Here is a 21,509-nt window from a genome sequence, read left to right as displayed (position 1 = left end):
CTTTGTTAATATAACTGGATGGAACTGTTCTATTATGTATTACACTGTGGGTTTGTACAAGTCACTTTATTTTAATTAAAAAGTTGTTATTTTAACTTGTGCTTTGTTTATGAAACAACCCTGAGATATTTATGTTTCTGTTTCATTAGACTAGCTACTGGGGAGAATGTCAATGTGCTACCACTCAAACTGCATGTAAGTACAGAGCATAAGGAAAGACATGAGAAACAGCAGTCAGTCCTCTTAATTTTTCAACTAAATTTAAATGTCACTTTATTTAGGGCTAGATTTTCTAAAGTAAGCCAACACCATTAACATGTATTATCAGTAAAATTACCTGCTGTAAACAACAAATTTTAATGAGTGTTAGCACACAGTAGCACCTTTTAGTAATCTAATACTTAATATGAAAAACAGACCATGTAAAAACCATAACCATATTTCATTTCAAGCATGTTTGCAAGATCATTTTGGTATATAATTACCAATAGAAATCAAACAAAATAAAACATGGAAAAGAAAATAAGATGATACCTTTTTTATTGGACATAACTTAATACATTTCTTGATTAGCTTTCGAAGGTTGCCCTTCTTCGTCAGATCGGAAATAATCTTATTTCCGATCTGACAAAGAAGGGCAACCTTCAAAAGCTAATCAAGAAATGTATTAAGTTATGTCCAATAAAAAAGGTATCATCTTATTTTCTTTTCCATGTTTTATTTTGTTTGATTTCTATTGATAACCTTAAGAGTGGACTAACACGGCTACCACACTCCTCTACTGGTATATAATTGAATTTGTCAGATATAAAAATGCAATAAAAAAGAATTAGAAAAACAGTACAAGATATTCAAAAGACATTTCATTTTCCAACACAGTAACATAGTAGATGATGGCAGATAAAGACCTATATAGTCCACCCAGTCTACCCAACAAGATAAACTCATTACACATGGTATGTGATACTTCATATGTATACCTGACCTTGATTTAGTTCCATGGTTTCCCTGAAAGGGAGAAATTTTCTTTCAACCAAAGGCCATGAGCTAGAAACCCTAACCAAGATCTCCATGTACCGGAGGTAGGTCAATTTGAAGACTGTCAGGCTTATTTTCGAAAGAGAAGGACACCCATCTTTCGACACAAATCGGGAGATGGGCGTCCTTCTCCCAGGGTCGCCCAAATCGGCATAACCAAAAGCCGATTTTGGGCGTCCTCAACTGCTTTCCGTCGCGGGGACGACCAAAGTTCCAGGGGGCGTGTTAGAAGCATAGCGAAGGCGGGACTGGGGTGCGCCTAACACATGGGCGTCCTCGACCGATATTGGAAAAAAGAAGGGCACCCTGACGAGCACTTGGGCGACTTTACTTGGTCCACTTTTTCTTACGAACAAGCCTCAGAAAGATGCTCAAACTGACCACATGACCACCGGAGGGAATCAGGGATGACCTCCCCTTACTCCCCCCCCCAGTGGTCACTAACCCCCTCCCACCCTAAAAAAAAAACACTTTTTAAATATTTTTTTGCCAGCCTCAAATGTCATACCCAGCTCCATGACAGCAGTATGCAGGTCCCTGGAGCAGTTTTAGTGGCTGCAGTGCACTTTAGGCAGGCGGACCCAGGCCCATCCCCCCTACCTGTTACATTTGTGAGCCCTACAAAACCCACTGTACTCACATGTAGGTGCCCCCATTCACCCCTTAGGGCTATGGTAGTGTTGTACAGTTGTGGATAGTGGGGGAGGGGGGGCTTGGGGGGGGGGGGGTTGGAGGGCTCAGCAGCCAAGGTAAGGGAGCTATACACCTGGGAGCAATTTCTGAAGTCCACTGCAGTGCCCCCTAGGGTGCCTGGTTGGTGTCCTGGCATGTCAGGACCCCAGTGCACTATGAATGCTGGCTCCTCCCACGACCAAATGCCTTGGATTTGGTCGTTTCTGAGATGGACGTCCTCGATTTCCATTATCGGCGAAAATCGGGGACGACCATCTCTAAGGATGACCATCTCTAAAAGCTCGATCTACATTTCGCGATTTGGGCATCCCCGACTGTATTATCAAAACGAAACATGGACGTCCATCTTGTTTCAAAAATATAGGTTTCCCCGCCCCTTCACTGGGACGTCCTGCGAGGACGTCCTCAGGAAAACTTGGGCGCCCCTTTCGATTACGCCCCTCCGTGTCTGAATTACACCAGTTTACATACAGAATACAACCAAGCTAAAACTAAGCCATGAAAAAAGCCATTTACCTGCATCATTGTAACTGTTGGATCAATCTTGGGAGGCAAAGGGATGTGGATTTGGTACTTGTTTCTATCCACACTGGAACAGAACAGAGTCCAATATCAAGGCAGAACATTACGTTTTATAAATAAAATATACTATCATATCAAAAAGGTAAAGAGGGCAAGTCAAAGGGATACCACATCAATGTTAAGTAGAAAGAGTGTTAAATAAGATTATAGCTGAAAGCAGTAGGGAGGATAAAAACTTAGTTTAATAAGACAAAATTATGGAAAACCAATTTAAGAAGTGATGTTAACACCGTGAGGTGCACGCACCAATACATAATGGTCATATGTATCTAATTTCTGTCCTTTATGTTTCAGTTTAGTGTGTATTGGTACTGGTTATACAGGTTTTCCATAATTGGTCTTTAACAAGGTGTTTATTCTCCCCACTGCTTTCAGTACAAATTTTTATACTTTTTAGACCGCTCCACTGTTTTCTGTTATCAAACGCATTTAGTGCAGGAAACTTTCTGCCAGTGGTCCTTTCAGAGAACTGCTGTTTTAATAACTCTTAATTCTGGATGTCACTTTTAGATTCAATAATCATACTTATTAAAGTCTCGTCTATAGCTTACACAATTACAAGCTCCTAGAAGTGCAGTAAGATATTTGACATCCGTCTTCAATCTCTTTAAGGAAAGAGCCCACAAACTTTGAAAAATCAAAGCTTTATACAATACGCTTTGATTTCCAAGTGGAAATCTCGGCGCAATATAAATAATCTAGTCCCGTATGTATGAAATATACTCCTCGTTAAGTAAACCGGTCAATTCTTTATTTCCAGACTAGCCGTTAAGCCCGTAAAAACGGGCGAGATTTCCAGCTACCCTCCGTGCCGGGCCCCCTGCACTGACCTGACAACGGAGGTGAGAGGCGCTGTCAGGTCAGTGCAGGGGGCCCGATGCGGAGGAGGGCGGGAGTGGCGGCGGGGATGAGGGGGGAGGGTGGAGGTTGGTGCGCACGATGTTTGTTTCCAGGCGGCAGCGTCCGACAGTGACTCCGACTCCGTTTCCCTCTCTGTTTCGCCCTCTGACGTCATCACGTCTTGACACGAGGGCGGGACAGAGGGAAGTCTTTACTGCACATTTGCAGGTAAGTCGGTCACTTGCCGTTTATATGTTTGATTTCTGAAATTTGGTAGAACCAGTAAGAACAGTTAATGACAGTCCATATTTTAGACATTCCTCTTTCTAGTAGCTCTTTTTTGTCCTGCAGCATGGAATAGGAGTCCCTAGTGGATAAACAGTCTCTATAGGCACTGCTCTATCAAAGTTTAAATTTTAAATTTAACGTGGGCATTTAAAGTTTGCTTTACCAGTTAAGCTCAAGGTGGATTACATACTAAACCTGCTTATTCCACAGCAGATACATCATTGAGTAATATTCAAAGAATAATCTATACCTTAACAAGATGTTAGATGCCCAAGAAAACAGCCTTATATATCATATAATCAATCTTAATATAAAAGACCAGGCTGCCAATGCTCAAAGGTCCGGTACTAAAGTCAACAGTGCAGACCTCATAGCACAAGAACAGCACAGAAACCTAGCTCTTCAAAGCTTAAAAAGAAATGGTATTTGAATTATGTGAGCACTATGAAAGTGAAAGCAAGGGGGAGGAACGTGACTGGCGCGTACACATAAGAGTTTTACGCTAAGCACAGCTCTTGTTCATATGCCCATGCAAGATCAGAAGTGGAAGCACACATCAGTGCTGTTCTTCTGCACCTTTAAATATAAGCATTTTAAAAATTGTTTTCACTTGAAAAGTTCATATATTTAAGTGCAGAACGGTGCTGATATGTGCTTGCACTTTCTTGTTTTGCTTGGATTCACGCACACTTGTTTCTCGCTATCAGTATTTACAAGTTGAACAGACTTTCTTCTGCTTATAAAAGAAGACAAAACTGGCAGTTTAAAGTAAGAAATTCTCTCTTCAAAACCTTCAATGCCACCCCAGAGCTGGCAGTAACTTTCCAGTATTAAGGGCAGCATTTGTTTCTCTGCAGTTCTCGGAGTATTGGGAGGGAATACTAAATGACATCATTAACATCTGTTTGAGTACATTTAAATCCAATTTGTGGCCATCTTTTGTGCGCACGTTATTTCCTGTGCTAGAGCCCTTTGAACATTCTGCACAGATTAACGTGCATGCTAGTCTAGCGATAATTGCCTGTAACATTAGCATTAGGTTTTGCACATCAGCTCCCAGATTTTTAATGCACCTTAGAAAATTCTATAAGAAGTTACTGACCTTAACTTAACTGGTAGAGAATTCCATGCTTCTGGTTCACTACCTAAAATGATCCTCTTTCTTGTGTCCTTCTTGCACCTAATGACAGCTCAATTTCATTTGCCGAGAATAGCTTCTGTGATGGAGCATAAACTGTCACAAAATGGTTTAGCTATTCTGATGCCAACCCATATAATATCCCTGCCACATCATGCTCAATGTAGAACTATTGCTACAGTACTGAAGTAACCATTCATATTTTCCAAGAGTCGGGTAAACCAGAACAATACATCAAAACCTATCACATATCCTTACCCAACTCTCATCCCCTCCTCAATGTCAGTGGGGGCAACCTGATCGCTGAGATCCACCACAAACTTGGCAAATTGCTTAACGTTGATGATATATTTAGGATCTTCAGAATCGGCATTGATGATCTTTGTACACCTAAAAGCAAAAGGTCAAACATGTTTAAAATATTAAGAGAAGCATTTTAGAAATGACATACAAACTAAAATTGAGATGTCCACGTCAGGACATCTCATTCTACTAGTATTTTAGAATAGGATCTGACAGCTTAGAGCCTGTTCTAAAATACATGAGAAATGGATAATTATGTGCTGGCTACAAGCAGCAGAAGCATCAATGGGTTATAATGGGCACATAAATGTTTGTTAGACATTTTAGAAATATTTTCCACAGAACCTGGTATTCCTTTTTTGGTGGTGGTGGTGTGTGTGTGTGGTGGGGGGGGGGGGGGGGGGGGGGGGGAAACACATCAACCACTGGGGAATTAAGGCGGCAACCTCCCCTAATCCCTCCAGGAAAGCACTGCTCAGTACAAGTATTTTTCTGAAACCTACACATCCCAGACAGCAGGTGTAAATCCTGACACTGATTCTAGACAAAGATGCTCATTCCCCTTCTGAAATAGGGAATACATGTTGATTTTTTTAGTCCCTCCCAGACCACACCTCACCAGATACAGGTTTATCAGTTTTAGACACGTATATCCCAGCTTTGTAAAATCAGGATTTAGATGTTTATGAAATATAAAACATCTAAATACTGGATTATGAATATCTAAAACCCCAAATAATGTTTCTAAAATAGGCATCTAAATAAACATTACTCAGTACTAGCAGGAGTCAAAATGTACAGGGCAGGTCTTAAGATGTGGATTGGATACACATCTTCCTTCTGCTAGTGGCAGACACAATTTCCACCTTTGGAAAGAGTTGATATATCAATGCCTACGGCAGGTTCTCTCTTAGGTCTCCAGTTGATCGTACCACATAAGTACAAGGCTCTAAGTGAATGTGTGGGAAATGCTGCTCCAACTGCCTCGCCACTGCAGTGAACTGTGATATGTAATTGACAATAACAGTTTGAGAAATGCAAATCCTAGAAATGGAAGACACCAGTTCTATGGAGCAATTGTTCACAGTTCCATCAGACAAGCCTGCAATGAATTTCAAAATGTACTCTGTTTGCATCACATCGATTCTCGGCTGTGATAATGGCATCTAATATTTTATCATTCAAACACACCACAGCTTCCCAAGATTACAAAATATAAAAATAAAAAAAAACTATACCAACTTATAAAATCAAACATAATCAAACAAAGCTTTCTTCAAATGTTAATGTACAAGCTGTAGGTGATACCTTTCTATTGTACTCTCTCAATGAGCTTTTCACTAGCTTTTGAAAGCAACAATCTCTTTCTCAGGTCAAAAGACAACGAACATAATGGCACAAATTGGGTCCAAAAAAGAGAAAGGAAAAACAAAACTTGAATGCCAGATAATTAAAAATGAAGCCGAAATGGCTCTGTCTGGCTAGTCAGGGGACGGTCCATGGGTAGAGCTATAACTTAACTAGTTAGAGGCAATACTCAGACCACTAACCAGTTAAGTAAGATCATAAACTACTTAGGTTAACTTCTGGGTGACCACACTTACTCGGATATTCAATGCTGGTGTCTGGACATAGCTGGTGTCTAAACTTAATTCAACTCACAGCTGTCAGTCACTTAAAAACCACTAATCATCATGGGCTGAATATCAGCCCTCTTTTTAAAATGTCTGCCCAATTCCATTACCTTCCCCCATTTAAGGTGAACATAAGCATATAAATGGCACACTGGTTGGTAAACACTGTTCTATTAGACACATTTCTAGTATGATTTCAATAGCAGTAAAATCATAACATTAAGAAGTGCTTTAATGATCACACTGTACATACATGTTAAGTAGAAGAGTAGTGGGCCAACAACTGAAAGCATACACATTTTTTAAAAGACATTTTTTAACTAGCAAACACTACCAATGCACAGCCTTTAAAAAAAATGGCAGTGACTTGTTAGTGAAACAAATGACATACCTTGCGACTTGCAATGGTTGCTCACTCTGTAGGGTCTGCTTATCTGCAGCCAAATCCCAAAGTGCTGGAGGGGCCAGTCCAGTATCTGACTCTTTAATACCTTATCAATACAAACAAGACAGCAAATTCACAAACACAAAAAGAGAATGCTTAATGTCTAATTACTGAAGGAGTTCCTTCAGAGTGCAAGAGATATCTTCTGCTGTAAAACTAAGTACAAACAAATGGCACAGGGTCTTGAGAGTAACAGTCAATATTTATTACTATGATGCGCCAGCACCAGCTTAAACTGAAGCAACAGAAAAATATATATTGACAGCAGATACCTACTTTCCCTACTTACTGTAATACAGCAGATTCAAGTTGATTGCCAGCTTTACCTTCCTTCCCATTAGTTTCTCTTGCCCATTCCACAACCCTAATAAATGTTCCTTTAAAGGATTTTTAATTCTTAGAACTATTGGCCTGTATACTAGGATATGTCTCACAATATTGAAGCCTCAGCAACTAGCTTAAAAAATGCTCTTGCCACCATTTACTCATGTTACTTAACCAAGGGCTCCTTTTACTAAGGTGTGCCAAAAAATGGCCTGCGCTGTAGACTCGTGTATTGGGCACACGCAGGTCCATTTTTCAGTGTGCCTGCAAAAAATACCTTTTTTTTGGGCCGAAAATGGACGTATGGCAAAATAAAAATTGGCAAGCATTCATTTTGGGTCTGAGACCTTACAGCCACCCATTGACCTAATGGTAAAGTCTCATGCATTAACGGGCGGTAATGGTCTACGCGAGTACGCCGATTACTGCCTGGTTAGTGCTGCACACTGGAAAATTTCTGGCGTACTTAGTGGACACGCGTAAAAAATTAAATTACTGCCCGGGTCACGCGGTAGTTCAAAATCAACGCATGTACACACCTATGCAGCTTAGTAAAAGGGCCCCCAAATCACTTCACTTGGGTATTTTCTTCATAATATTACTCCCCATGCACTGTGTTTACACCAAATCTTTCCTATACTGATTTGCTCCCAGCAGAGCAGGTTTAACTTCATCCCTTTATGGACTCTCTTAGAACGAGGCATCACGCACAGATACCACATACTAGGTTCCAAACACAGCCTATGACCCCCTACTGAGAACCATCACTGCCATGGTTAAATTATAGAATGAAGATGGAAATTATCAGAGAAAGTCACATGCAAATAAATTCTCACAGCACTTCAGCATCAGTGCTGTCCTGTCATAAGAAGGATCAGAAGATGGAAGCTTAAATGTGGAAGAAGACAAACATGGGAAAACAAAAATCTGTACTGAATACACTAAATATTACACTTGTTAAAAACCCATCATAAAACAGACATACCAGTGAGCTCATTGATTTTCTTAAGTAGTTGCTGAATATCATCTTCCACCTGTTTGATTTGCCTTGAATATGTGCTTTGCCCCTGAAACAAAAAGTATAGTTCTAATAAGCAAAAATTACTTCTGAGGCAACTATGCAAAATTCTGCAAACTACATTTATCAATACAATATAACCACTGTCTCTGAGTAGTAATTAACTCATAGATGCAAAATGTTTAAGTTTTTGGTCCAGATTTTCCCCAGGAGTACAGTAACAGGGGGGCTTTCAGCAATTCTACTTCAGCAATCCAGAGTCCAAGGGGAGCTTTGAGTTGCAGGCAGTGCCTACCTCTTGTAGCTGCCAATACTTGTTGTAACGCATAGGTAGTAATTGTAGCTACATGTGTCAACAGTTTGGGAAGGGAGGGCGAGCTATGTTTGGAGGGCCTCTTGAACTCCACAAACTCCAGAACCTGCTGTAATAGGCATTGATATATTCCAGTAAGTCTATAGCTTCCTGGATCACCGGATGTCCCCTTCACCTCCCATTTTCCCCGTGTATAAAGGCAACTCAACTCAGTCTTGCTATCTTCAATCCGTTATCTTGAAATTCATCTTATCAGTTTTCTTTCCAAGCGCAAGTCTCGGCTGTATCCTGATCTTGCTTCAACTCTATGCATCTAATACAATCTGTTTCCAATTATCTGAATGAACTTGCTTGTGCCACCCTTCTTTAAGCACTTGTACCTTCCGGCCTAGATTATTCTAATTCCAACTATGTGGGCCTTCACTCAGTAATGCCTGCTCACACATTCTCTGCAAATTTTTATTTTCAAATTAAGCAGGGCAGGCCCAGTGCTTGTCACTGTGCACTTTTATATGGATCTCCAAATCAGGTCTTTTGAATGTTAGCCCCTGCAAGGAATGGAGTTATTGTTATGGCTCCCAGACTCAGGACCATTGTTGCAATAACAAGATGAACTATGGGAAATAATCCACAGATAAAGGTAAATGAAAGGTCATGATTACAGGCTCTCACAATTTTGTGCATCATTAAAAGAACTTAAAGTCTATATCAAAGTGTGAAATTTTTATTCAAAAATTATATACTTACATAAGTTTTCAACAAAGCAATATCTCCTTCATCCAATGCTGCAATTAAATATTTAAAAAAAAAATATTAGAAATCTTCAGATATGTCAAACAACTTTCAGTTGCTGCAATAATAGAAAAAGACCTTGAACTGAAGAAAGTATATTTTTTCTGTCCAACACGTCACACTGACAACAGATAGTAACTAATAACTGCACATGTTGATAACACTTGTGGAGGAGTAGCCTAATGGTTAGTGCAGTGGGCTGAGAACTAACAGAACAGAGTTCAGTTCCCATTGTAGCTCCTTTGAGCAAGTCACTAAGGGCCCTATTTACTAAGCTGCGCTGTAGGCGTGCTAACCTTTTAGCATGCGCTAATTTTCAGCGTGCACTAACAAGTTAGCGTGCCTACAGCACGGCTTAGTAAACAGGGCCCTAAACCCTCCATTGCCCCAGTTACAAAAAAACCTAGATTGTGAGCCCACTAAAGACAGAGAAATTACCTGTATAAAATTATATATATGCTTTGATCTACTGCAGCAAGATTTAGACCACAAAATTAATGAAAAGAGGACTTACTACAATTCTGCAGTCCACTGCAGATAAAGATAGAATAATGCATTTGTCCAGTTTGACTATGTTGAATAGATTCTAAGCACTGCCAAACATGCTTATGTACAGTGCTGCATACATCTAGTAGTGCTACAGACATAGGAGTCAGCTACGTGGGTGCTTGAGCGCCCACAATATTGAGCAAATTCTCTGTGTCCACTGGAGCCAACATTTCAAAATTATTGTGGGGTGCTACACCCAATCAAAGAGTCTACTCAATGTCGGGAGTGCTCAAGCACCCCCAGGGCTGGCTCCTGTGACTGTGTCCAGGGAGAAGTAATGTCTATTGGGTTTAGCACCCTCAATCATTGTGAACAGTTCTGGCTCTTATGTAGAGAAATGATACGTTGTAGTAGTAACAATCTAGTCCTACCTTTATACTACAAACCTTATATTTCAATTGAAGGGGGGGGGGGGGGGGAGCGTCTGCCAAAAAGTAGAAGAAAGCAGAATACTGCTGCAGGAAAAGCAGTTGTTTACATTACAATTTATGAAACCCAAAAGAAGGCTCTCTTTGCACAATGCCAGGTGTTGAGAGGACCACTAGCAGTGAACGAATCTGAGATCATCTCCAACATACCCTAGCAATGGAATGTTCACTCTTCTCAAAATTAACCCATTTTGAGATATCATGCTGATCACTCCACCATCTTCAGTATTGTCAATAACATTACTAGATAGCAGATACAATTTCGCTATTTCCTAACCACAGTAAGAAAAGTGTATGTTTTACTGTCTGAAGTTTAAACGCAAGTGTTAAAGGCAAAACAAAACAACAACAAAAAACACACATTTAGGATGTTTAGTACATTCTCCAGTAAGGGTTCAGTTTTCTTTTAAATCACAAGCCTCACACGACTGGATGATTCTGTCACTAGTTCACCGCCACAACAAAAAACCAGGGCAGTCAGAACCATAGAAAATAACGTATAAATTTCCTGGTGATTAAAACCTCCACCGAAGAAAAACCTCCGTTTATGGGAAATGGCAACTTTAACAACAAATTAAATTCTGAAGAACTGAGGTCCAGCGAAACTGTGTTACTGCACGACGGAAACTTCAAACCCTCTAAAAACAGAGGCCCTGGCGGATTTTATTTTCCTCTTGCCCCTTTCTCACTCACCACGGATTGGTTGGTCCTCCTTCTCCTCCTCTTTCTTGGTTTTGCGCTGGTCCGCTCCAAGGTAGTCCGGCATGATGCCGCCAAAAATTCCGGTTAACACAGAGGTCGGACAACAGCAAAACTAGAACTCGGAGGTTACTCAGCAACTTGGGTCTACCGGAAGTGCGTAATAAAAAGGCGACACCGCACCACAGACTAACAGAGGCATAAGAGAGAAAGAAGTGAAACTGTATGCTTCAAGATTTAATAAACAGGAGTGGAAGTGAGCCTATCTCGTCCACTGTAAGCAAGGAAGTTAAGTAGGACAATCTAAGTTTCCCCTTACCAGCGCAGCCGTCATCCCCATTCACTCAAAACAAAGCAAGCAAACCTATGAGCTGCTGCATCCACATTGTCGGTTTTTTATTGTTGGTCCATCTGTAACAAGTCTGTGTAAAACTATTTCAATTGGATAGGCAGTGCCTTAAAATGTGGAGGACAAAAGTTGTTTTTTGTTTTGGTTTTTTACTTATTGGACAGCTTTTTAATTTATTTGAAAGTTTCCCATGTGTAGATAAAAAATATCACGAAATAACAATCGAATAATATCACCAAAACAGCTTTAAACATTATTATAGCTTGTAGAAACAACAATTTTAAACTCTGTATTTTGTGCTCATTTTTCTAAACTAAAAACTACATAAATGCACTGTATACAATACAGATGGCCAAATTTCAGTGAGGATATCCTGTTTCCTGATGGGTTCATTTTAAATGTTGTTGTAATCTGCCTTGGGAAGCCTGGTGTTATAAAGATGATCCAGCACCACGGGCCTTTAAAAATGGAACACAGTTCTTTAATGAATGAGCCTTGACAAAAAGACCCGACACGGGCCGTGTTTCGGTGACTAGCACCTGCGTCAGGGGTCACAGTGATGACGTGGAAAACTTGGGGAATAACTCGAATATATTCCTCTACAATATATTATTCCTTACCCCACGTCTCATGTAATAAAAGCTACAAAGCACCAAGGCACTTTCACTTTCTGTATCAAAATGGATGAAAAAAAAAAATACAGAAAGTGAAAGTGCCTTGGTGCTTTGTAGCTTTTATTACATGAGACGTGGGGTAAGGAATAATATATTGTAGAGGAATATATTCGAGTTATTCCCCAAGTTTTCCACGTCATCACTGTGACCCCTGACGCAGGTGCTAGTCACCGAAACACGGCCCGTGTCGGGTCTTTTTGTCAAGGCTCATTCATTAAAGAACTGTGTTCCATTTTTAAAGGCCCGTGGTGCTGTTTTTTTTGTTTGGACTTTAGTTTGTACTTTGTTCCCTCTCTTTTGTTACAACGTTATAAAGATGATGAAATATATTTAAATTAAATGGAAGTAGAATTAAACTACCCTTTCATTGGGGCACATGGAATCATATCGTCATCTGTTTTGTAGAAGTTTACCTTTTAGATACACAAATGGATTATTCTGTTGTTTGAGCATGTTTCAGGGACAAGTGGTTTATAAGTCAAAATAATACAAATATTTTCTGTCAAATAGATCTCTCATTTGTTGAAACATAACTAAATGGGCTATAAGTCCCTAATGCAGTCCATTGGTTTTCTTATATTTTGTTCTTGTGATGGCTTATACTGTGCCAAAACTGGAAATACAGTGAGACAGAATAATAGTATTCAGTAACATCCAAAACTTAATTTTTATGCTTTAATCATCTTTATTAAAAGCAGAACATGTTGGTTGATAAGCTTCATACAGAACAAGAAAAAACAGTAAACCATCCATCATGGCACAATAAAAACGTTTACAGAGAACATACCCCAATAACCCTTCCCCTCCTGTACTCCCCTCCCTCCCTATAAGACCACCTGTTTCCATCCGCCAAAATAACACAACAAATGTACAGTGCCTTAGTCCAGGCTTCTTAAACATGTGAGCTGGAGAAGGGGCCTGAATGCGTGTGACTTGGCATGTCTGCAGCATCCATCATATTTATATTGCTAAACCAGTTGGAGTATCTTTAGGGCAAATAATTTCTTTGTATGAGAAACATGATTATAACTAAAGATGTACCACAGCATGGGAGATTGCGTTTGGATTTAGGGTAAAGGAAAACAACTGATCCAGGTTTTGTACAGGTCAGTAGTACTCAAAGCATTTCATAACAAGCACTGCCTCCACTGTATGCAAATCTCACTCATGAATATTCATTGTCAATATACTGACAAACCTGACTGCCTTGGGTAACTCCAGGACCAGGTTATCCTAACTACCATATGGGGCAGACACGGTCATATAATTAACATTATAATTTTATTTGTATTGGGTAATAACTGAGAAAATGCTATTAAAAATTATATTACAAAGCATGAAGTTGACTTGGTTAACTTCTGCTGTATATCAACCAGTAGTAAATAACAGTAATAAACAATATTAAATGCATTTTTATAATATATCACTGCATTCTTCAAAACAGAAGGAGCAAGTTCCCACAAACCATCTTTCTCTTTTGATCTAGGCACAGGAAACAAACAAAAAAAGCTTTCAAATGCTCCCTGGTTTCAACCTAATGCAAGTTACATTTGGGATATGAATGTCATAAATAAATAGATAGAAACTCTGAATGTTGAGCACCTGCTTCTCATAACATGATGTCTGTTTTAGTGGACCATTACAAAGAGAAAAAAAATGTCTGCAGTAGAGAATGACATAGGGACGGGGAACTGCAGTAACCGCAGGGATGGGAACAGAACCTGCAGGGATGGGGTTGGGATGGAGACAGGACCTGGGTGAGTGGGGACGGGGACAGAACCTACCGGGATGGGGTTGGGATGGAGACAGGGCCTGGGGGGAAGGGGTGGAGATGGGGACAGAACCTGCGGGAATGGGGACAGAGCCCACAGGGACGGGGACAAACTTTGTCCCCATGTCATTTTCTAGTTGAAAGGGTAGAGAGTGGTGGAGGGAAGGAGGGTTATTACAGCTGCTCATTGTTATTGGAAAGAGATATGGTCCAAAATAAATGGCGTGCTTCACATTTTGGATCCTCTATCTTTCAAAATCATCATCTGGAAATCCACTGCTCTAATAGACACTACTTTAAGGAGGATGCTTATCTATTTGACTTCATGATTTCAACAGCCTTCAAATTAATAGTGACCCATTGGAAAGACATGGACAGCTGGAATTGGTTGCTGCTGTTTAAAAAATATGAAAATATCTTGACTCTCAATCCATACAGAAGAGCTGCAAATTTCCAAAGTGGAAATCACTTGATACAAACCTTTCTAAGTAATAATATTACTTATTTCTGATTAATACCCATGTATACTATTTATCAGGGGCAGCCTAAGGCAAGCTACCGCCTGAGGCTGGGGTGAAATGCCCCCCCCCCCCCCGACCATGGTCTGGCATCTCCCCCCTCCTTCCTCCACCCCCTTCTCCAAGTTGACCTTCTTTTCCCATTTCCCAAAAGGCAGCGGCCCCAGGATTCCCATACGTTGCCCTGCTGCCGGCACCGGCCCTTTCCCTACAGTGGTCCACCTCTGAGGAAACAGGAAGTTATACCAGAGAGGCAGGCCACAATAAAGAAGGGCAGCATATGGGAATCACTGCCGACACCACCTTTTGGAAAATGGGAAAAGAAGGTAAACTACTACTACTACTAATCATTTCTATAGCGAAGGGGGAGGTGCCACCTCAGGTGGCCTAATGGTAGGGCCGCCACTGCTATTTATGGTTCTTGACTGTTAATTGTTCTCCTGTTCTTTTCACTTGTGTTTTATAATACTTCAACCTTTCTCTGATTTTGTGCTATTATTGTATTACAACTTAAACACTAAATAAAATGTATTAAAAAAAGAAAGAAAGAAAATAGAGGGCAAACATACTTTGCTGGCATTGTAAACAAAATGATGGCACCTTAGCTCATATGGTCTTTGACTACTCATGTATTAATACATTTTGGAAAAAGATATGGTCAACTATCCAAAAAATTCTAAAAAATCAACAATTCAATTTCACTATCCATCATCATCCTATGTTCAACACATCCTTCTTTACAAGAGAAAGGGACTGGGACTTAATATACTGCCTTTCTGTGATTTTGCAATTACATTCAAAGCGGTTTACATAGTATATACAGATACTTATTTGTACCTGGGGCAATGGAGGGTTAAGTGACTTGCCCAGAGTCACAAGGAGCTACAGTGGGAATCATAAGTACATAAGTATTGCCATACTGGGACAGAGCAAAGGTTCCTCAAGCAGCCCAGCATCCTGTTTCCAACAGTCAATATATTCTACTACTCGAATATAGCACAGAACAGTGGAACCAGGAACACCCCGTCTCGAGCCGCCGACGGAACAGCTGGAGCGGGACACTGACGCCGCCGTCCTAAGTCGGGCCGCTTAGCACGGGACACACTGCGATTGCCCCGGAAGGTATCGGGCGCACGTCCCCATGCGTGGAGTGGAATACCGGCTGCGGCAGAAACCGCAGAAGGAAGGAAGAGGAGAAGCCGGTGGTGGCGTGAGCACCGACGACAGAGATGCTGCGAGAGGCCGCTGACGGGCAGCTCACGGCTGTCATTCAGGCGCTGTCTGCGGGTGAGTCCCCTCCGGATCCATTCCCAGACCGTGCGTATGAGACACCGTCGCAGATCGCAGGTTCTCTTGACCGTCCGATAATGGAGATCTTTTTCTCTCACCGGTGGAACGGATCGGCAGGTCCCACTGCACCAGTTCGAACAACGGAGAGAGAGAGAGAGATTTAATTTCTGATGGATAGTACCGCTCCCCCTAGCGCTGCTCAAAAATCCAGCCTCTTTCCTGACCTGCGTTTTCTTTGGGTTCGCCTCCAGGGTCAGTCGAATGAGGGAAAGGGAAATGGGACTTGATATACGCCTTTCTGAGGTTTTTTTTTTTTTTTTTGCAACTACATTCAAAGCTGTTTACATATGTTCAGGTACTTATTTTGTACCAGGAGGGTTAAGTGACTTGCCCAGAGTCACACGGAGCTGCAGTGGGAATCGAACCCAGTTCCCCAGGATCAGAGTCCGCTGTACTAACCACTAGGCTACCCCTCCACTCTGAGGAGTGTCAACCCAGGCCTGGTTTTTGCCTTACTGCATTTAGGACTTTGTAGTTCGGATTTTCAAAGTTACATCCAAGGAGGTTTACAACAATTGGGGGAGAGAGGACAGAACTACACATCCATGTATGTAATGGGGCAAATCTAGTCGTGGCTAAGCCTGTTCTGCTCACATGGTATGAGGTGGCAAACCTATTCTTAGTATGATAGCCACAAGTTGTTAAAATGTAGTAAGACAGCTGTCACTGATTACCTTCTATGCTCTCTCAAGCTGCCAAGTATCCCATTGCAGTATTGCTACAAATTGTACCCCAGTCCATCTCTGGTCAGCTCATTCCTTTTACAGTACTTCCTTTCTTTTTATCTGTCTCCAGCCTGCTTGAAAACGGTCACTGTTTTGTTTAATGCCAGTTCTAAACGTCTACCACTCTTATAACCCATTCTAGCAGAAGAGCCAGGAACCTTTTTTTTTCAAAATTGAATTAAATGACAAGTGAAGAAATGGTCTCTCTTCTTTTTACCATACCCTTGCCTTACCTAGCACTTAGGTACCACTTTTTATCCTGTTGGCGTTGTTCTGTTTATACACTGGACCTCGTTCAAGACCTTTTGGAATTTCACCATGAAAAGGAGTGTGTGTTAAGTAGACAGCTACCACTTTGCAAAGATTTTTCAGACTGGAAAGTTTTGTAATTTATTGTACCTTTCTGCTAATGATCTAAAACATGATGCTTAATTTAGTCAATGGAAACTGTAAGCTATAGTATCAACTCTTGTTTCCAAGCATCTATAGTTTCTCCTTGTGTCATCCAGTTGGCTGAGCAGAGAATGATTTTCTTTAGTACTTGTATTTCCTAATTGCCTAGTTTTTCAGTTGTGTAGTCAGTGCACAAATGTAGCAAGCAATCAGCATGATTTTGTTAAATTAGGATTATCAAGATATTAGAAAACAAAATTTAAAAAACATTTTCCTCCTGGAAAACTTTATAATACTAATAAATGTATCTAACATATTAGGTAATAATATTGCTCAAGTCTACAACTGAGGAGAGAAACAGAACAGAAAACATACAGTAGGAAAAAGAAAACCCCAAGAAATAGTCTTACTAAGCAATCTTATTCCAGCATTAATCAGTTGCTTTCAACTTACACCAGTCAGCCAGATACCTCCAAAGGTTTCCACCTCCTGTGCAGTTGTCTCTTGATCACCACCTGCTCTACCTTGTAGAACAACCTTAAGGTGAGCTGATTCAGTAAAAATGTGTCGTCTCCTGAAACATAATTTTACATTTATGGGGAAACTTGAAAGAAAACCCCCAATTCAAACCTCCATACCCCAAGACAAAGCGCAACTAATGCATGAAGTGACAGATTCCTTCGTTATAGCCTGTTAGATGTTTGAACAAAAGAAGCAACTTAGGTTTCTCAGTTAATGGATTCCTCCAAAGAGATTTCCAAAATGCATGTAGTATTTAACTTCATAGATGCTATACAGCTGTACCCCTTCTTTTTCTTCCTCCTATTCCCCTGACTCCTCATAAGCCCTAGAGATACTGGGTAACCTGTCAAAAGCTTTAGGAAAGATGGGTCTATTAACAGGAAAATTAAGAAAACTTAAATTTGTTGCCCTAAGTTCTGTTTTACATTCCGCTATTCAAGTGTGTTCCCTTTAATCATCTTGTTATTAGTGGCCTCCAAAGTAGACAGTCTCAATAGAAAATTTACACAATTGAGCCTAAAACTCAGATAAGGTGGATTCAGTTCTTTAGAACAGTCTCCACGTTTTCAGATTTAGAAACTCCCTAAGGGCAGCGTTAGGAAACCCTCAGCCCATAGGAACCAGCTTTGTAGTTGCCAGTGGGTGATTTATTTTGCCCAGGGAAGGATAATTTGAGTTGTGTTTCCGCACCGCCAGTCATTTTGAAAAGTTGACACCCATTCCTCAGCTCACCCTACTCCCTCCTGCCTGCAGGAGCTTCAGTTGATGGGAAGACCCAATGACATAGGGATTTCATTTATGTCCTATATACAATTGCATCTTCAGTAATAACACTGAGGTCTGTTGAACTAACCTTATTGTCAGAGATGTTATTCAACATTTGTTGGTGCCCCACTAATTCCTTGAACTGCAACTTTCAGCAAGACTATTGAGAGTATAACAAAAAAAGGTATGATCATCTCTTGAACCCATGTAATGAAGAGTTTGACATTTTATTTTCCGTTCTTTTTTTAGCATTTTAACTTAAAGATGCTCAACAGCTGCACCTAGGTCCTCAGGGCCCCTATATATCAAGGTCCCACCAGGTGCAGCAGTATGATGTCACTCACAGGCTAGGTGGAGGCTCACCCCTTCAGGATGTCACTCACAGGCTGGGGGGAGGCTCACCCCTTCAGGATGTCACTCACAGACTGGGGGGAGGCTCACCCCTTCAGGATGTCACTCACAGGCTGAGGGGAGGCTCACCCCTTTAGGATGTCACTCACAGGCTGGGGGGAGGCTCACCCCTTAAGGATGTCACTCATAGGCTGGTCAGGCTCACCCTGACAGTGCTCCACAAGTTTCTCAGGTAAAAATGCAAGATAGAGAAGGCCGCCTCCATGTCCTCAGGGCTCAAATATGCTCCTTCTCTCCTCTCAGCAGAAATTCTTAATGGAGAATGCAGTTGTGGATTTCAGAAAATATTGAAAGCTTTTGAGCTATGGAGAGCACAGGATGTATACATTAGGTCAAACAAAACTATTGAACTAATGTGAAATTGCTTTGGCTTACACGTTCATCAGCGTATTTACTTTGTGACCTGATTCTGCCAACTTTAGTTTATAAGAAAGCTTCAGTCTAGAGCTGAGTTGACGTTCCCTTCTGATTTGTCTTCAGCATCTGTGCTATATCAGGTTGAACCTGTGGGGAGATGGTTTGAAGCCTTTGTTAAGAGACGGAGCAGAAATGTGTCGGCCTCTTTCCAAGAGCTGGAAGATGAAAAGGAGTTATCGGAGGAGTCTGAGGATGAAGAACTGCAGCTAGAGGAATTCCCAATGTTGAAGACGCTTGACCCAAAGGACTGGAAGGTTTGGAGAATGTTATTTTTTAAGTATATTTTTCATCTACCTTCTCAACAAAGTGTTATGAGGTTTGGCCTCAGTTATAGGAAGTGTTTGTGCAGATACAGTTGACTTGTGGCTCACATGTACTTGGGTAAATTCCTTCACCACTAGGATCTAAAGGTATGATACAGATTGAATCGGGTACATCATGCATGTTTATGTATAGCATTTCTGATGTCTAGGAGCACTCTAGGGATGATTATTATTAGGCTGCTAAATCATTTCAGGCTATACGCAACATACATTACTGTGCATTGTTTAGTGATATTCCCTAGTGAGCAGAATGTTGACCTACAGTCTGCAGGAGTTGAACCTGAGGACCTTTACCCCAAAGAGATCACTAACAGGCAATGAGTGTCTTGCTCAGAATGAATTATCAATGGAATAAGAACAGATTTTTACTGTGGAAGTTCCCTTCTCCCAGTGGGGCCCTAGAATTGAGTGCCTCCTTGGGGCCCTAGGGTTGGATGAATGCTTTTTCCACTGTGGGGCCCTAGGGTTGGGTGTATGCTTCCCCTATGCAAATCTAGGGGTGGGAATGAATTTGATTTTCAGGGTGTGAGTCACATGCGTCTTTGTGTTGGCTGTGGTTGTGACAGCAGGAATTTCACAAACTACCTTCCTCCAAAATAAAAGAATTAATGAAGGAGAGTTGGGGGATGGTAATGAACGTATGTGGATTGTTGGATTGTTTCTGACTTTCTTGGTTGAGCATTGCATATGTTGTTGTATTGCTCTTTAAAAACGTCAATAAAGGTTCAATGTTAAAAGAAAAACAAACCCCAGAATTAACAAAACGTTGAACATGAAAATTGCACAGCATAGTATGTTTGTTTGTTTTTTTTGTTCTTCTGGTTAATTTTGTTGCCTATGGTATTTTTCCTAGAATCAAGACCACTATGCAGTTCTTGGGCTCAGACACATCAGGTACAAGGCCACTCAGAAGCAGATCAAAGCAGCTCGTGAGTACTCCGTCACATTCTGAAAGCTTGTAGAATGGAATAGAGCTCTGCCATGGCTTCCTTTGTCCTGCTAGAATCTATGCAGAATAGGGAAACAATGGGTAATCAGATATGACATCTAGACACCAAAGTGTTTCAATTTGTGTTTTAAGAGGACTTTCAAAAGCATTTACCAAAGTAGGTTGCCCTGTTTGAAAATTCCCCTCAGAGGAAGTCCTTTTAGCCAGACTGAGAGTGAGGCATTCTTGGAGGCAGAACAGAGAAACAAAGTACAAAGATTGGATTTCCACACCCAGGTGCCACTTTCTGCTCACACAGACTGCGGGTGCAAAGACCCTTGGGACCTTGTAGATAATACTCATAGGGAAACTACCCATATAGCTTCCCTTTGAAAATTAGCTACAAAATCTGTGGGTGATCTACTTTTGGCTCTGTAGTACTGTGGAAGTGCTAGGTTAGAGTTTGGGAAGTGAAATAATTTCCATTTAGAATCTGCTATATGGCCTGAAACAAGGGCACATACTAAGGGGGGCAGAGAGAGAGAGAGAGAGACAGGGCAGTGTCAGATGGGGAGAGACAGGGTGATGCTGCATTGGGAAGGGGAGAGAAACAGTGATACTAGATGATGGTAGTGTTGGAGAGAGAGAAATGGTTAATAATATGGGCTGCACATCGATTAAAAACTTAAACCTCTGTCGTGGTCAGGGTTACCATATCAGTGTACTGAAAAATAAAACTTATTTCTGTGAGTAATCGAGCAATTTAAATTTTTAACTGATGTGTAGCCCTAGGAAAGAATTCTATTGGGGCAAAACTGGAGGAGAAGCAAGGAATACGATTAAAGGAAAATACAATAAATCAAAGAAACGGGCATTTTGGGAGTTTGAAGGATCTGGATAATACTTGGCAGGTTTACAGTCCCAGAAGTAGATTTCCTGTGCAGGAAGGTGAAAAATTGGAGGACTTCATATGCGTAACTTAAAAAGAAAATACTAAAGTAGGTGAAGTTATTTAGAGGATTGTTTTAAAAAGGTTGATGTGTATTAAAATGTCAATAAATAAATCAGCATGGCTAAAAGAACACACAGGCTTTTGCAGTGCGTGTGCGTTCCTGAAGTGGGATTAAATTCAGGGAAATAAGAGTATACATACAACAGATTTTCAGATGTACACAGGTTATACCCCTGATCAGTGGTCTGCACAGACAGTATGTGTACTTGCACCTTATCACTAATTTTCAGAGGAAAAATGCCGTTACAGGGCCCTGTGGATACCAAT

General features: G+C 40.9%; 2 protein-coding genes across 2 annotated transcripts in view; one reads left to right on the top strand and one right to left on the bottom strand.

Annotated features, from left to right (window-relative positions):
* The window catches only part of PSMC2 (proteasome 26S subunit, ATPase 2), a 28,092-nt gene extending 16,853 nt beyond the window's left edge, over positions 1–11,239 (bottom strand). Inside the window, exons 1-6 of the mRNA XM_030216540.1 lie at positions 11,079–11,239; positions 9,364–9,401; positions 8,271–8,352; positions 6,908–7,007; positions 4,838–4,969; positions 2,248–2,320 (exon numbers count right to left, since the gene is read on the bottom strand). Of these exons, the coding sequence (XP_030072400.1) occupies positions 2,248–2,320; positions 4,838–4,969; positions 6,908–7,007; positions 8,271–8,352; positions 9,364–9,401; positions 11,079–11,151 (498 nt within the window). The 5' untranslated portion in view covers positions 11,152–11,239. The remainder of the gene's footprint in view (positions 1–2,247; positions 2,321–4,837; positions 4,970–6,907; positions 7,008–8,270; positions 8,353–9,363; positions 9,402–11,078) is intronic.
* Positions 11,240–15,517: 4,278 nt separating this feature from the next.
* DNAJC2 (DnaJ heat shock protein family (Hsp40) member C2) overlaps positions 15,518–21,509 on the top strand; it is a 41,486-nt gene continuing 35,494 nt past the window's right edge. The window contains exons 1-3 of the mRNA XM_030216405.1: positions 15,518–15,683; positions 19,043–19,233; positions 20,156–20,231. Of these exons, the coding sequence (XP_030072265.1) occupies positions 15,626–15,683; positions 19,043–19,233; positions 20,156–20,231 (325 nt within the window). The 5' untranslated portion in view covers positions 15,518–15,625. The remainder of the gene's footprint in view (positions 15,684–19,042; positions 19,234–20,155; positions 20,232–21,509) is intronic.

Source organism: Microcaecilia unicolor, chromosome 10 (genome assembly GCF_901765095.1).
Source record: "Microcaecilia unicolor chromosome 10, aMicUni1.1, whole genome shotgun sequence".
Lineage (NCBI taxonomy): Eukaryota > Metazoa > Chordata > Amphibia > Gymnophiona > Siphonopidae > Microcaecilia > Microcaecilia unicolor.
The sequence above is the reverse complement of the archived record's forward strand: the minus strand, read 5'-3'. Positions and strand labels throughout refer to the sequence as shown.